This window comes from Asparagus officinalis, chromosome 10 (genome assembly GCF_001876935.1).
Source record: "Asparagus officinalis chromosome 10, Aspof.V1, whole genome shotgun sequence".
NCBI lineage: Eukaryota > Viridiplantae > Streptophyta > Magnoliopsida > Asparagales > Asparagaceae > Asparagus > Asparagus officinalis.
Window position 1 is genome coordinate 69,239,552 of NC_033803.1, and position 15,548 is coordinate 69,255,099.

A 15,548-nucleotide genomic window follows, 5' to 3' on the forward strand; every position below is an offset into this window, starting at 1 on the left:
TAAGGAATTAATAATTAATCACATGGGAAGTGGAATAGGTAGAGGCAAAAGATGAGGAAACAGTACATTTCATGTGGGAGGTTAGAGAAAAGTAATTATTGTTAAAGATAAGGAAACAGTTCATTTCAGGTGGGAGGTTAGAGAAAAGTAATTATTGTTTAATAATTAGTAATACTAAAGTAAAAATAAATGTCTGTTGAACTAATTATTAATTAGTGATTACTCTAGACAATAAAGTGGGGGCAACGGTTCACCTCCCACTCGATCGGACCCAACAAGAGAGCAAAAAGTGACTTTGATGAATGTGAATAAATGAACTTTGATGAATACTACTACACAATTGAAATTTTATAAATTATTTGAATGAGAATGTGAACATAGGGACTTTGATGAATACTCATGCAATTGACGGACATTGTTGAAAATAATTTTAACATATAGGATGTTATGTATGTATATATGGCCATGTACGCATGTATGGATATGAAATTCTTGAAGAGGGTAATTATCACATATTGAGTATTTATGTGTATTCATGTATGTATCTATGTACGTGGTGAGGGATACTTCGAAAAAATGTTTTAACATCCTACAAACTTTTATAATAAATGGTATAAGATTAGATAAGTTATGGAATCTTTAAGAGCCTAAGAAACTAATATTAAATATTATTATTATGATGATGTGCAATAAATTAAATTTAATTTAATTTAAAACTAATTGAATGAGAGTTTGAGATAAATTTAATAAACAAAATAATTAAAGTTGGATTTATCAAATGTGAGAGTGGTCAAAAGGACAATCAAAAGTCTTAGCACCCCAATTCTCTTTTATACGTAGAATATGTATAAATTTCATACATGACTGCTAATTGTTCTTAGCTAGTTCCTTAAAAATGCAAAACGACTTTACCAACAGCGCAAGAACACTCTTACAGTCAGCTCACGCTTAGTTTTCTCTTTAGGTCTTTAATCTATGAAAGTCATTAGTGAGGATTCTTAACGTTATATTCGTCATTAGTCTAGATTATTTTCGCAAACTTACTTGATATGTTACTAATACGACGATAATGTGCTTCTGCCACCGGAGCAAAAAAATAAGTTCCATTTTATCCTACCGCATCAATAAAAAAATTTAAAAAATTAAGAATTTATATTAGACTTAAGATTCTACTAATTTTTTAATTATACAACAATGACATGACGGAGCTACCTTAACAAAATATAATGATAGCGTCTGTTTTGCCGTTCAGTATCGCAGCCAAACTCGTGTTGCCCAGTTGGAATCAAAACACCACTCGTCTGAGCCCACGTCAGTCCGTCCACGCATTCCGGGACCCACAACCACCGAAAGGGTGAAGTTGAGGGTGTCGGGAGTTAGGTGCGCGTATCAGCTTCTCATTTCAAGTCCTGGAGATCTCCAGCGCTGCTTTACTTCCTTCTGCCCCGCTCTCTCCTCTTCCTCCTCCGCTCGTCGCCGGTGACCAACAAAAACCGCCATGATTTCCACGGTAATTACAGAAAAACCACTGCCTCGCTCTTACTTTAGTATTTAGATTTTAGGGACTAATACGTAAATTTTCCCGAATCGCTGTGATTTTCTCAGCAGCGGACTAATTCGAGTCTATCTCCTTCTCAAAGCCCTAGATCGCCGTCGCAGTCGCAACCGTTTTTGTCGGTTACGGTCACCGATCCGGTGAAGTTAGGCAATGGAGTTCAAGCTTATATATCTTATCGCGTCATCACGAAGGTAATTTTTTGTAATTTTAGGGTTTATTTTGAAATTTTTTTACTTGATTGGAAGTTTTGTTTTTAAATGATTCAGGTGTTGATTTTTTATGAATTGATGTGGAACTATGAATTTAGGTTGTTTTTTAGGGTTTATGTTGTAGATTTGTTTATTTCTTAGGCTGCATTATGAAAACTGACTAATTTTTTTAGATACGGAATCTGAGTTCTAATTGCATGTTTTGGTGCAATTGGGGATGATTTAGGTGTTGATTTTGTAGCAATTGATCAGGAGCTTAGATTTTTGTTGGTTTAGGGTTTGTGTTGTGGATTTTACAAAAATGTTTAGTTTTATTCGTTGATTTTGTTGAAATACTTGAAATTTGAATGTGAGAGAAGTAAAATTGAACTTCTCTTCTTGTCACATTTTATCTTGTGATAAGGGTCTGTTCGTCTATGATGCACGGATACAGATACGGGACACGGATACGATACGGACACGGATACGGGATACGACAAAATCCAAAAAAATAGGATACGGGGATACGACGAGGATTTTTTTTTAAAATTATTATTATATATAGAAAATTTTATAAAATAGGAATGGAGGGTGGACTTGAGGAGTCGGAGGAAGGAGGAGTCGGTCGGCGGGATCGGGTCGGAACAGCGGAGGTGATCGAATCGAACGGGAGTGAGTTGAGAGATTGAGAGAGAGGATTAAGGTTAGGGTTAGAGTTTTTTCTTTTTTTCTTTCGTTTGAGTCAGCTGAGGATCGAATCGAATAGGAGATTTGAGAAATAGGGATGAGTTTTTTAATCGAACGGTTCGGGTTGGATTTTAACAACCAAACCCGCAATCCGCAACCCGAATGAATCGTCCTTCGGCGAATCTGAGCCGTGTCCGAGCTCCTTTGACCGTGTCCGAGCCTAATTTGACCGTTGACCCGTGTCAGACACGGATTGACCGTGTCCGACACGTGTCGTGCATGTGTCGTGACGAATCCGTGTCCGATTCGAGTCGGACACGGATTCGTGGCCTCCGGGGGCGAATCCGTGCTTCAGAGCTGTTCGTTTGCCAAAAAAATCCGGAAATCTCTTGCCACCTCAACTTTCAAGAAATGAACAAGTGCCACATGGGATTTTGTTTTCAAGAGATTTCCATTTCTCATGTTTGTTTCGTTTTTAATTTTCGAGAAATAAACCGCCACATAGGCTGCCACCTCAAACTTTCAATAAATGTGTTTTCACACCAAATTGGGCTGAAAACACTTGGAAATGTCCCATCTAAGAATTATTAATTAGTAAAAGCATTGTTGGAATAGTGCAGAATAATAAAACATAATATTTAATACCCCCATTTCTCATTTCCTATTTCTTATTCTCAAACAAACAAAAGAAATAGAAAACTGGGCACTGTTACTATGGAGGCTTTTTTTGTCTGTTTGTGTGACTTGGCATTGAAATGTGGAGTTTTCTTTGCGAAACAAACCAAAAAAATAAATCTGGGAAATGTGCTTGAAATGTATTAAAATCATTTCAAGGATGAGTTTTCCATTTCCGATTTTTTTGTGGAAATAACCAAACAGGCCCTAATTAGGCTACTATTTCACCAACCCATTAGCTAGCTAACCATTTGTCTAAGGAAGTGTTGTTCGTTCTGGATTTTTTTAGTATGACTAGGAAAATTGACTATGAATCCAACATTCTTGGATTGAGATTGGGAGTAAGTTTTTTTTGGGTTAGAGCGATTCTTGGATTGGATTTTAGATTTTTGAGTAGAATTCTTGAACTTTTGTTTTGGATTATTGGATTGAATGTTGAATTATCAGACTAAATTTAAGTTTGTGGGACTATTTTAATTAGGATTTTAACATTAGATTAATATTTTAAATAATAATTATTATCAAATATAATTAAACTTTATTTCAAGAGACACCCTCATTTTGGTTAAAGAATAGCACCAAAAAAAAAAAAAGAAACTAGAACTTTAGGTGGATTTTACGTAAATGTTTAGTTTATTGTTGATTTTGTTGAATGACTTGAAAGTTGAATGTGAGAGAAGTAAAATTGAACTACTCTTCTTGTCACATTTTACCTTGTGATAATTAGGTTACTATATCACCAACCCATTAGCTAGCTAACCATTTGTCTAAGGAGGTGTTGTTCGTTCTGGATTTTTTTTGTACGTCTAGGAAAATTATCCACAAATCCAACATTCTTGGATTGGGATTAGGAATAGATTTTTTGGTTTAGAGCCCTAGATTCTTGGATTGGATATTAGATTTTTGAGTGGAATTCTTGAACTTTTGAACTTTTTGTTTTGGATTATTGGATTGAAGGTTGAATTATCGGACTAAAATTTAAGTTTGTGGACTATTTTAATTAGGATTTTAACTTTAGATTTATATATTAATTAATTATTATTATCAAATATAATTAAAATTTATTTCAAGATACACTCTCATTTTGATTAAAGAATAGCACAAAAAAAAAATTTATACAGAGGCTAGAACTTTGACATGTGCAAATACATTTGAGAAGAAATAAATATAGGAGTTAAAGCTTTAGTTAGAGGTGACATGTTCCAAATCTGATTAAAATTTTGAGTTCATATTCATAATTTAGATGTATTCATTTATTAATTTAATTGTCACAAGAAAGATTCCTCCTCATTTATGGAATAGAGAATCCTTTGAGTTGATGGTGAAACCTTTTGCTGATTTAGTTGATCTTGATTCGCTGACAAATGCTGCTTCAGAATTTGTGGATGCTGTTGTGTTAGTCAAATGTTTAGAATATATTGATATTCCTAAAGTTCTGAAGATTTTTGTGGGGAAAAATCAGTATAATGTTGATGTTTCTATTATGTCGATTATGGGTGAAAGTGTTGAAGTTGATAAGAAAAAACAGAAAGTGGATCATATAGATGATAATAATCAGAGTTCTTACCAGGATAAATGGTTTAAAGGGAGAAAGGATAGTGGATCTGGTTCTTCTGATAATAATTCATAGACCGTTAGACAAGATCTACGGAATAATCCATGGGATTCTTCAACTGCCAGATTGTGGAATGAAGCCAAATCTTTTTATCAAAACAAAAAGCCAGTGTGGGGTAGTTGGGAAAATAAATCTTCAAAAGACAGTGAAGCTGAGCAAGTTCCAGATCAAATGAAGATCTCTGAAAATGACTTCCTGATGGATCAAGCTATGAAAGAAGATAATATTAAGAGTGCTGAGTTTGAGGTGGAATTGAATGCCTCTTTGTCTCCTATCATCTCTGAAGACAATGTAGTTCAGGAGGTAAAAGAAAATATTGCAGTAGAAGAGTCTAACAATAAAGCTCTTATGGTTAGTGAAAATATTGATGGGGGAAATTGGTTATCAGTATTTTACAACAATGAGGAAGGAATAGAAAGAGAAGAAGATTTTCTAATTATTTAACCTTTGAATTCCTTACCTCCTGCTGAGCCTAGTCTTAGCTCTAAAGTTACTTATGTTAGAAGATGTTCCAGGTTTGTAGATTATGAACCTATGACTGCTTTGGACAGAGCTACATCAAGAGCTGCTTTGAAAGACTCTGACAAAAGCTCTCATGGAGCTTCTTCAGGTGAAAGTTCTTCTTCCTTGGGTTCTTCTTTTGTTCCTATTCTTTTTGATGTCTGTTCTGATAAGCAGTTAAAAAAATTTGCTGCAAATTGTGCCATTAATCTTGAACCTCAAGGGGATTTTGATCCTTTAAAAAAAGTGAGGCAAATGGAGCAAGAGAGGGCTACTTTTGAGTAGTCTTTGGCTATTTGTGTTTGAGGAGATTGTTTTTATTACATATGTTGGTTACATGGAATGTAAGAGAGCTTGGTTTGAGTACCAAAAGATTTGGTGTTAAAGATTTTTGCCAGTTAAACAAATTTGAAATAATTTGTTTACAGGAAACAAAATTGAGTTGTGTTGATAAAATTTTAAATAGCCTGGGAGGCAATGTATTTGAGTGGGTTTGTTTACCCTTTATTGGTGCTTCTGGTGGGATTTTAATTGGTTGGAATAGCAATAAATGGAAGATGTTGCAGGAACATTCTGGAATATTTGTTTTGACTGTGGTTCTTCAAAATAAGAGAAATGGTTTTGTTTGGAACATTTCTTCAGTATATGATCCAAATAGTAACAGTGAGAGAGCTCTTTTTTGGCAGGAGCTTAGAAATATTAAAAATATTTTTTCAGGCCCTTGGGTTGTGGTGGGTGATTTTAATGTTACTGCTAATGCTGCTGAAAGAAAAGGTAAAACTATTCATAGGAAAGAAATGGAAGAATTTAATGAGATTATTAATGAATTAGAGCTGATTGATAGTCCTTTACATGGGAGGCAGTTTACTTGGACTAATAAAAGAAGGTTGCCTTCTATGGCTAGGTTGGACAGAGTTTTTTTCAACTCTGAATGGGAAGATGCTTTTCTTTTTTCCAGACAACAAGGTCTGTGCAGTCAGTTATCTGATCATGCTCCAATTAGTTTTGATCGTGGAGATAATCAAAATTTTGTTAAAAGATTCAGATTTGAAAATATTTGGTTAGAATCTGAGGAGTTTATGAAGGGAGTTCCTTTATGGTGGAAGTGTGCACAAAAAAGATTATCTGCTGCTAAGAATATTGTTGGTAAGCTGAGATTCATGAGAAAATGCATCAAACAATGGATTCATTCCAGTTTTTATAGTGTTAAACAAAAGAAGAAAGACTTGTTGGATAGTCTTTTAGAATGAGAAGTCTTAGAGGAAAATAGAGATTTGGAGGATGATGAATTGATTAAAAAAAATGATATTTCCATGCAATTGAATGAGATTTTGAAACAAGAGGAACAGATGTGGAAACAAAGATCCAAAGCACACTGGTTAAAAGAAGGGGATAATAATACTGCTTATTTTCATAAAATTGCTAATGGTAGAAAAAGGAATAATTTGATTGCGTCAATTGATGTAGATAATGTGATGGTGAGCTCTGAAGAAGGAATAGCCCAAATTTTTTCAAATCATTATGAAAAGATTTTTGGACAGAGAGAGCCTTATAGATGTCAACTGGAGTGGAATAAACTTTTCCCAGTGATTGAATGGGGTCCTAATGATATTGAAACTCCTTTTACTGAAGAGAAAGTTTATAAAGCAGTATTTGATATGAATGGAGATAAATCCCCTGGTCCAGATGGATTTCCTGCTTTATTTTTTTAAGTTTTTTGGGATACGGTGAAAATAGACATTATGAAGTTGTTTGAGGAGTTTTATGAGGGTAAGTTGGAAATTAATAGGCTCAATTATGCCCATATTGTGCTTATTCCAAAAAAGAATGGGGCTGTCACAGTTAATGACTATAGACCTATCAGTCTTCTAAATGTTATTTTTAAAGTGATTACCAAAGTTTTGACAAATAGATTAAATGCTCAATTGGAATGGCTTATTGATCCTGTTCAATCTGGTTTTATCAAAAACAGATTTTTGCTGGAAGGAGTGGCTGCAGCCCAGGAAATTATTTCTGATTGTTTTCAGAATAAAAAAAAGGAGGAATTTTATTAAAACTAGATTTCATGAAAGCGTATGATATGTTGGATTGGGATTTTATTATAGAGGTGTTGAAGGCAAAAAAGTTTGGTGTTAAATGGATAAAATGGATCAATTTGTGTTTAAATGGAGGTATGTCTGCCATTAATGTTAATGGTAAGCCTAGGAGGTGGATTATGTCCAAAAGAGGTGTTCGTCAAGGAGATCCTCTGTCACCCCTTCTTTTTGTTCTAGCAGCTGATTCTTTTACCAGAATGTTGAATCTTGCAGTTGATTCTCAACTTATTGAAGGTCTAGGTCCTTCTAATATGACTCACAAAGTTTGTTGCTTATAATATGCAGATGATACACTGATATTTTGCAAAAATAAAAAGGAACAGCTGACAGTTTTAAAGCTGATTTTATACTGTTTTGAACTTGCTTCTGGTTTAAAAATTAGTTTTAACAAGAGTTTTCTTATAGCTCTTGAGAATAATGATTCTTTACAACAAAGCTTGGCTACTATGTTGAATTGTAAAAGTGGGAGCTTTCCCATTACTTATTTAGGGATTCCTTTGAGGTCTGGAAAATTAACAAAAGATGATTGGTCTCCTTTGATTGAAAAAATTGAGAGAAGGCTGGCTTTGTGGAAAGGCAAAACTTTGTCTGGAGGGGGTAGACTGGTTTTAATTAACTCAGTTCTATCTTCGATGCCTAATTTCTGGTTATCCTTTTTCTTATTCCCTTCATGGGTTATTGATAAAATTGATAGGATGAGAAGAAGATTCTTATGGACTGGATCTTTAGATCATAAAAGTTGTACAAATTTGATCAAGTGGGAGGAGATATGTAGACCTAAGTTGTTTGGTGGACTGGGAATTATAAATCTGAAAACTATGAACAAAGCTTTATTAGGGAAATGGTTTTGGAAATGGTTTGAGAATAAACAGGTGCTTTGGAAACAGATCAGTTTTTATAAATACTATGAAAGAAAAGATTGGACAGAATTCATTCATTCAAGTAGAGGTCAGTTATCTTATTTCTGGAAAAATCTTTTTCTCAATGTTGACAGTTTCTTATGCAGTACTCGTGTGGAGGTAGGAGAAGGAAACATACTTTATTTTGGCTTGATAAATCATATACCCTTGCTTCTTTATACCCATCCCTCTTTATTATCACTTCTCCTTATGCTTCTGTTAGCAATCCGAGGAAAAAAAGGAATAACAACTGGATATGGGATATTAAGTTCAAGAGGCAATTGACAGGAAGTTTGGTTTTTCAGTTTTTGAATTTACTGAATCTTATCAAGGATATAATTTTTGATCAAAAAGAAGATAGCAGAATCTGGTTGTGGGAAACAAATGGTATTTTCTCTGTTAAATCTTTCTATCAATTTCTTATTGATGGAGGTTTACGTTCTGATTGTGCAGACATCTGGAAGCTTTCCATTCCTTTAAAAGTAAAACTTATGGTTTGGCTAGCTTTAAGACAGAGTTTAAATACAAAAGATATTTTGACTAAAAAAGGAATTCAGTTAGAGCTGAATTGTGTTTTGTGTTCTAAAGTTGAAGAGAGTCATACTCATTTGTTTATTGAATGTGAGTTTGTATTCTCACTTTGGAGATCTATTCAGTCCAAATTAAAAATTGGGAAAGACTTCAAAATGAAATCCTTAAAAGAAGTTTGGATTAATTGGACTACTGGGGGAAATAAGGAATGCAAGATGGAAAGAGACGTTATCTTTTGTGCTCTTATTTGGTGCATATGGCAGGAGCGTAATGATAGACTCTTCTCTAACAAGAAGAAGAGAGCGTTGGAGATTTTGAATAAGATTATGACTTTTTCTACATTTTGGTTAGGTTCTACAATCACAGATAGAGCGGCCAGATTGTTAGCACGAAGAAGGAAGAAGAATGAGAGACTGGGAGATTTACAGCCAGCTGGAGCTGCAGGGGAGGAGAACAGTATCGTGATTCAACTGGATTAAACTCAATCTTCAGTGCTTTAGTTGATATTGTGATGAGTAAGATTGTTGTTGAATATGATACTTCTTTTGTGGTAGTTAAGTTTTCTTTTGGGAGTTTTAATCTTTGTACAAAAGGGTTTTGGTGCTTTTGTATTTTCAGTTGACTTTTTGTGCACATTTTTGGTTGGAAATGTGCATTTTATATGTAACAACCAGTTCATTAATTTAGCTGGCTGGATTACTATATAGTAATCCATCCTTTTTCTCAAAAAAAATATTGTCACAAGAAAGAGAAATGATATTCGCTTATCTGAACAAAATAGTTGTAAAAGAAATATATTATATGAAATTACTTTTTTGTAAGTTCCAACACAATGCATAATTCTTTATTATAATTTAATAATTTTTATTAACCGGTATTAAATACCTTCAGATCCATTGTTTTAATTACTTTCAGAGCCTTTCAAATAAAATAAATATTTATATGATATATATTTATATAATGACATTTATTGTATTTAAATTAAAATTACATAAAATAATTATATTTAATTACTATAATAGAATTGACGTTATAGCAAACCCAAGACAAAAACAAGAAACCCACAAAAATTTTATTGGACTTTTTGAGGTCTCAAATCAATAGGGAAATATGTAGTTGGATTGAGATTTGGCTTCTAGAACTCTAATCCTAATCACAATTCAAAATAACCAATAACATGTTAAATTTAAATCCAAATACTAGTCCTAAATTAATAATACCTTAAATTTAAATCTGAATCCTAATCCTAAACGGATAACACTTTAAATTTAAATCCAATTCCTATTCCTCAATGAATTAACACCTTAAATTTAAATCCAAATTCTAGTCCTAAACAAATAACGCTTTAAATCAAAATCTAGCACAAAGTCCCAGTCCGAAGTAACAATCCAAATGAACAACCCCCCCACCCCCTTAAAAAAACCGAAAACCACCCAAAAAAATTCTATTAAGACTGGATTCATTATACAAAGAGAGCTAGAGTATTGAAGAGTATGGAAGAGCAATTTGAAGTGAGGGAGTGAATGAGATTTGGGAATAATCTCTTTGGTTGTAGTCTCCTTTTTGATTAGTGATTTTCTCTTGTTGTCTTCGCGTGTTGACGTAGGTGAAGATAATGACAAAACCACTATAAATCATTGTGTGTTGTTATCTTGTTCTCTTTTCAGTTTCATTATTGCTTTACCTTTGTATAGACATCTCTTATGTTGAGTTGCGAGCCACCTTGGCAACTTTTTTATTGAAGAAGCTAAATTATGAAAAAAATGTCCTCTTTTTGGATATTCAGGTGGAGCACGCTAATGGAAGCTAATGAGTGTAGGTGGAGAACTATTTAATTAGAGAGTGCCCCGGAACAAATATTTTTGACAAGGAAGTGTTTATAGTATGCAGTTTAATATTTAGGAATTAAAATGAGCATCTCTAGGAAAAACGGGTAACTGGCACATATCCCCGCCGCAACTACACCTTCAGTTGCACTGAACCCCCTCAACTCATTTTTTAGCACTGATGCTCCCTCCCCCTTCAATTCATAAGCAAAGTGGTCATACTTGCAATTTATCTTTCTAACGATGGAATTTCATGTGTAGTACGTGCTAGTGGATGAGTCGATGGGGGTTTAGTGTAGCTGAAGCTTTAGCTGAGGCGGGTTATTTTCAATTTATACTACTAATAAGTGAATTAGGAACCCCCTTAAGGATTTTGGCTTAGACCCATCATCAAATTTCCCTTACGATCAGTATTTGGTAGCACAATCAAAACCCGTAGTCTTATATATAATGAAGTGGCCACATACATTCGCCGGATGTTCCGTGGTTCAAAACCACCGAAATTAATAATCTAACATACTATCCTTAAAACCACCACCTCCTTGCAAGCCACTGGGTGTGTTGCGTCAGGGCTCTTCCCTTGATACAGAAACAGAATGGAAACAAAATTATGAGACCTGCTCATCATATACAACCTAACTAAGCCCCTGTTTGTTGTATTCAAACTTGTACACTGACATTAGTCAGATCAAGAAAGAAGATTACCTCTCGGCTCTCGAATCTTTGCCTCCCATTGGGCTAGGCTGCCCGACCTGGACTGTCTTATCACAAGTGCAATCTGATCTTAGTATTTGTGCTTCTGGAGTTTAAAAATCTATCATAGTTGAAGTTATAATGCTGTGGTTTATTTATTTTTTTAATGTAGCAGGCAAAATTTCATGCTTCTTGCTTGAGAAAATTTTGAGTCTCTGAAGAACACGGGATACAATTTTGGTTATTGTTGTTTGGAATCAATATTTCTCTCCCTTATGATTTGAATCCAAATAACACGTGTTCTGCATTTTTTGCTGAGGTTCTCTCCAGTTACTTCCATATTCTCTTTTGATTATCACACAGTAGTAGAAATTTTGTGCATATTTATTCATTTTTTAATGGCTTATCACCAGACAAACTTACCTGAATTTCAAGGGCAAGAAAAGATTGTTATTCGCCGTTACAGTGATTTTGTTTGGTTGCACGACAAACTTGCTGAAAAATACAAAGGGATCTTCATTCCTCCCCTACCAGAGAAGAGCACCGTAGGTAATTTAAAAATGCCACTCGCCCTCCCTCCCCCCCTCTCCCTCTCCCCCCCTCTCATCGTCAAATTATGTAACTTCGATTGTGAGTTTACTTTCTGAAAAATGTTAATCAAATGTTGTATATCGATGTTAGGCAGATCTCTGCCTGCCATTTTTCTAGGAATATCCATGTGGAAATTACTGTATTATTATTACTCATTTGCCATGAAATTATTTTCTTAATAATGCACTTTATTCGTGCTACATTGTTATATTACCTATATTGTTTGAAATCCATCCTTATTATTGACATCCACATACCATCTGCATGCAATTCAGAGAAGTTCAGATTCAGTGCTGAGTTCATTGAGATGAGACGTCAGGCGCTGGACATATTTATAAATCGGATAGCTTCTCACCCTGAACTTAAGCAAAGCGAGGATTTAAGAATCTTTTTACAGGAAGACGAAGAGGTAAACTAGATTCTACTTGAATCATTAGATTTCGTGCAGTACTTTATTCATTTTATTATTATTTTCTCTCAAATGGTCATGGCCTTATAATTTGACCAAGTTACCATGATGCTAGATTTATTTGCATCAGTCTGCACTCCCAAAAATTTCAGTTTATCTCAACCTATAAGACGACTTCCCAGATCTGTGGCCTCCGTAAATACATCTCCTATCTTTTCGTTTTTCTGGAAAGCAGATATATCAGCCTCAATGATGGAAAACTAGTGGCTGATGTTCTCCTGTTTGTTCTATCTTGTTATTAATTGATTTATTATACCCTTTAGATATTTGATCAGTTTGAGGACGTGATAGAGAGTTACTCCGTTCTGTATACTGCCTGACATGGCATAACCTCCAAATTGTGGAATTAGACTAAAGTATGTGTTGTTGGATCTTAATACCTAGTCTGTATCTCCTAAATCAACACTCTGTCCCATTTTTCTTGTGTGCAATGGGATTATCTCATGCTAATTTAACTTGAACATGCTGTTTGGTTTTGCTATTTAAAATGAAATTTCTTTGTCTCAATTCCACAATCTGCAGCCATTGAACTGGAGAAAATTCAGCAATTGATCCACTGCATGAATCATGATTAATTAAAGGAATAAAATTGTGTTAGCACTTCTAATTTATAATTCCATGATGTAGAAATTTCTTAAGATAATGTTCTGACTTCAGATTGCCATGACATTACTTGCAGAGAATGGAGAGAGCAAGATCTCAAGAAGGTGGACTTTTCAAGAAAAAACCTGCAGACTTTATGCAAATATTTAAGGTATTTGTTTATTGTTTAGCACAGTTATGATACCAAATAAATAGTCCTATTCTGATATGCAAGAATACATGTCGCGACCTAAAGCTCCAACCAAAAATTTGAGGGTACATAGCAAATACTTTTATCAAAAATTCAAAATTTATACATTTATGCTAAATATAAATGACACACCGTTTACCTCTCAGTGATACACTGATACTTGTCAATATCCTGCAAGTTCTTATCAACTTATCTGTAACCAAGTAATAAAATTAATTGTATTATAGTTTTAGATCCAACTCCAGTCGTTTCTTTGTTCCTATCCTCAAGCTTCAAAAATATACTCCAGTATTAACCAGAAACTATATGAGATAAAACAAACATCTAAACTATTAATTAAACAAACCTGCAGTCGCTGCGGAACTATTTCTTCTTATCACCCACTAAATCTGAATCCAATTGCCCCCTCACAAGCACTAAAAGGATACTTACAAGATCCAGCAAATAGTTTCCCATATATATATTTATATATAGACAGCAAATAGCTTCCATACACACACACACATATCATTCTACCTTAAAAATGAGAGGTTGGGAAAAACTTTCAATGGATAAAAATACCCTTGACCTTTTAGATATTACATTATTATCAAATTCCATCCTAATTAATTTTAATTAATAGGTACAAGCTTCATTTATCCTATAGTATCCTAATTATAAGTATATAAGCTCAGATTTGAATTAAGTATGTTACAAATTATATTAAGTTATAGATAATTTTTCAAACCTCAACGTTCAGTCACTTTTAGAAATTACAAAATAGAAAATCTCAGAACTTACAGATTTTATTTAATACTCCCTTTAGAAAAGGGAGTTTGGAAAAAACTTTCTATGAACAAAATACCCTTGACCCTTTTACATATTACATCATTATCATATTCCATCCTAATTAATTTTAATTAATAGGTATAAGCTTCAATTATCGAATCTTATCCTAATTAATATGTATATAAGGTCAGATTTGATTTAAGTATGCTAAAAATTATATTAAGTTATATATAATTGTTCAACCTCCACGTTCAATCACTTCTCTAGAAATTACAAAATAGAAAATCTTAGAAATTACATTTATTTACTAGATAAAACGGATAAATATTTAAAAATTTGACAATCTATAGATTTGGATTTGGTACCCAACATGTAAAAAAATAGAACTCTTGATCTTAGTATTTGTTTCTTATATTAAAATTTTAAAATAAAAATAATATATGATTTTATGAAATATGTTCATAATTAAGGAGACAGTTGTCAATTTTTCCAAGCTAGAAAACATCCAAAATTCATAAAATTTACACAATTCGTAGACATACACAAAAGACATAATTTGAAGATTTTATAAAAAAATCAACCTACAAAATTGGTAGGAATATTTCAGAAATTGTATATTTTGCACTAAAATCCAAAAGATTTTAAAATATTAAATTTTTTTATAGAATAGTCCTACATTTTACAAAATTTGTAAAAAATTCAAAAGATTTCCTTACATTTCAAAGATATATTTACTATTATTTCATTTTAATAATGTTCTAATTTAGCTATAGATAATTTTTTAATATCTTGGTTCACCCATTTATCAAGAAATTACAAAATAGAAAATCTCAGAACTTAAAAATTTATTTAATAGAAAAATATATAAAGACTTAAAATTTTAACTATCTAAAGATTTAAATTTGGTATCCAACGAGTAAAAAAATAGAACTTTTTATTTTATCATTCGTTTTTTTATATTTAAATGTAAAAATAAAGATAAAAGATAGTTAGAAGACATTATGAGCTATTATCACCTCCTAAATTACCTTCATAATTAAGGAGAAAAACCATACTCTCTTTAAAAGTGTGAGTGTAGAAAAATCTTTCTGTAATCAATATTATCCTTCACCACTTGGGATATTACATTCCAATCCTACTCTAAGTAATAATAATAAATTTATTTTGTTATTATATTTTCAAAGGTATATTATATGCAAAGAGAAATTGGTAGTTTGCTGTTCAAAACCGCCCATTTCAAAAAAATAAATCTAATCATATATTTACTTAATAATTCTCATCAAATTAAAACTATCCATCATTAAAAAATTCAAATAATTAAATATTTTTTAAGCCTAATTAAATCATAATTATCCATAATTTTAAAACTTTTGTCCTTGTAAATTCAAGGGAAACTTGTTAGAAAATTACAAACAACATTCTAAAAAATTTAAAAATAACACACATCCCCTTAAAATTCAATAATGCAAAAACCCATTATAAAGTTAAACATTGTCAAGAGACCCTGAAAATTCAAAAATTAGAAACAACCCTCTTGAAAGCTCAAAATAACTAGAAACATCCCCCTAAATCTAAAAATTATTAACAACCCCTAAAAAATATGAAAGTTACATAGGAAATTCAAATATTACAAAAACCTTGGTAAATATAAAATTGGA

General features: G+C 32.8%; 1 protein-coding gene across 1 annotated transcript in view; it reads left to right on the forward strand.

The window, feature by feature from the left end:
- Positions 1,364-15,548, forward strand: part of LOC109825546 (sorting nexin 1-like) — a 20,226-nt gene continuing 6,041 nt past the window's right edge. The window contains exons 1-5 of the mRNA XM_020392394.1: positions 1,364-1,510; positions 1,606-1,749; positions 11,683-11,818; positions 12,136-12,269; positions 13,009-13,083. Coding sequence (XP_020247983.1) covers positions 1,499-1,510; positions 1,606-1,749; positions 11,683-11,818; positions 12,136-12,269; positions 13,009-13,083 — 501 coding nt within the window. The 5' untranslated portion in view covers positions 1,364-1,498. The remainder of the gene's footprint in view (positions 1,511-1,605; positions 1,750-11,682; positions 11,819-12,135; positions 12,270-13,008; positions 13,084-15,548) is intronic.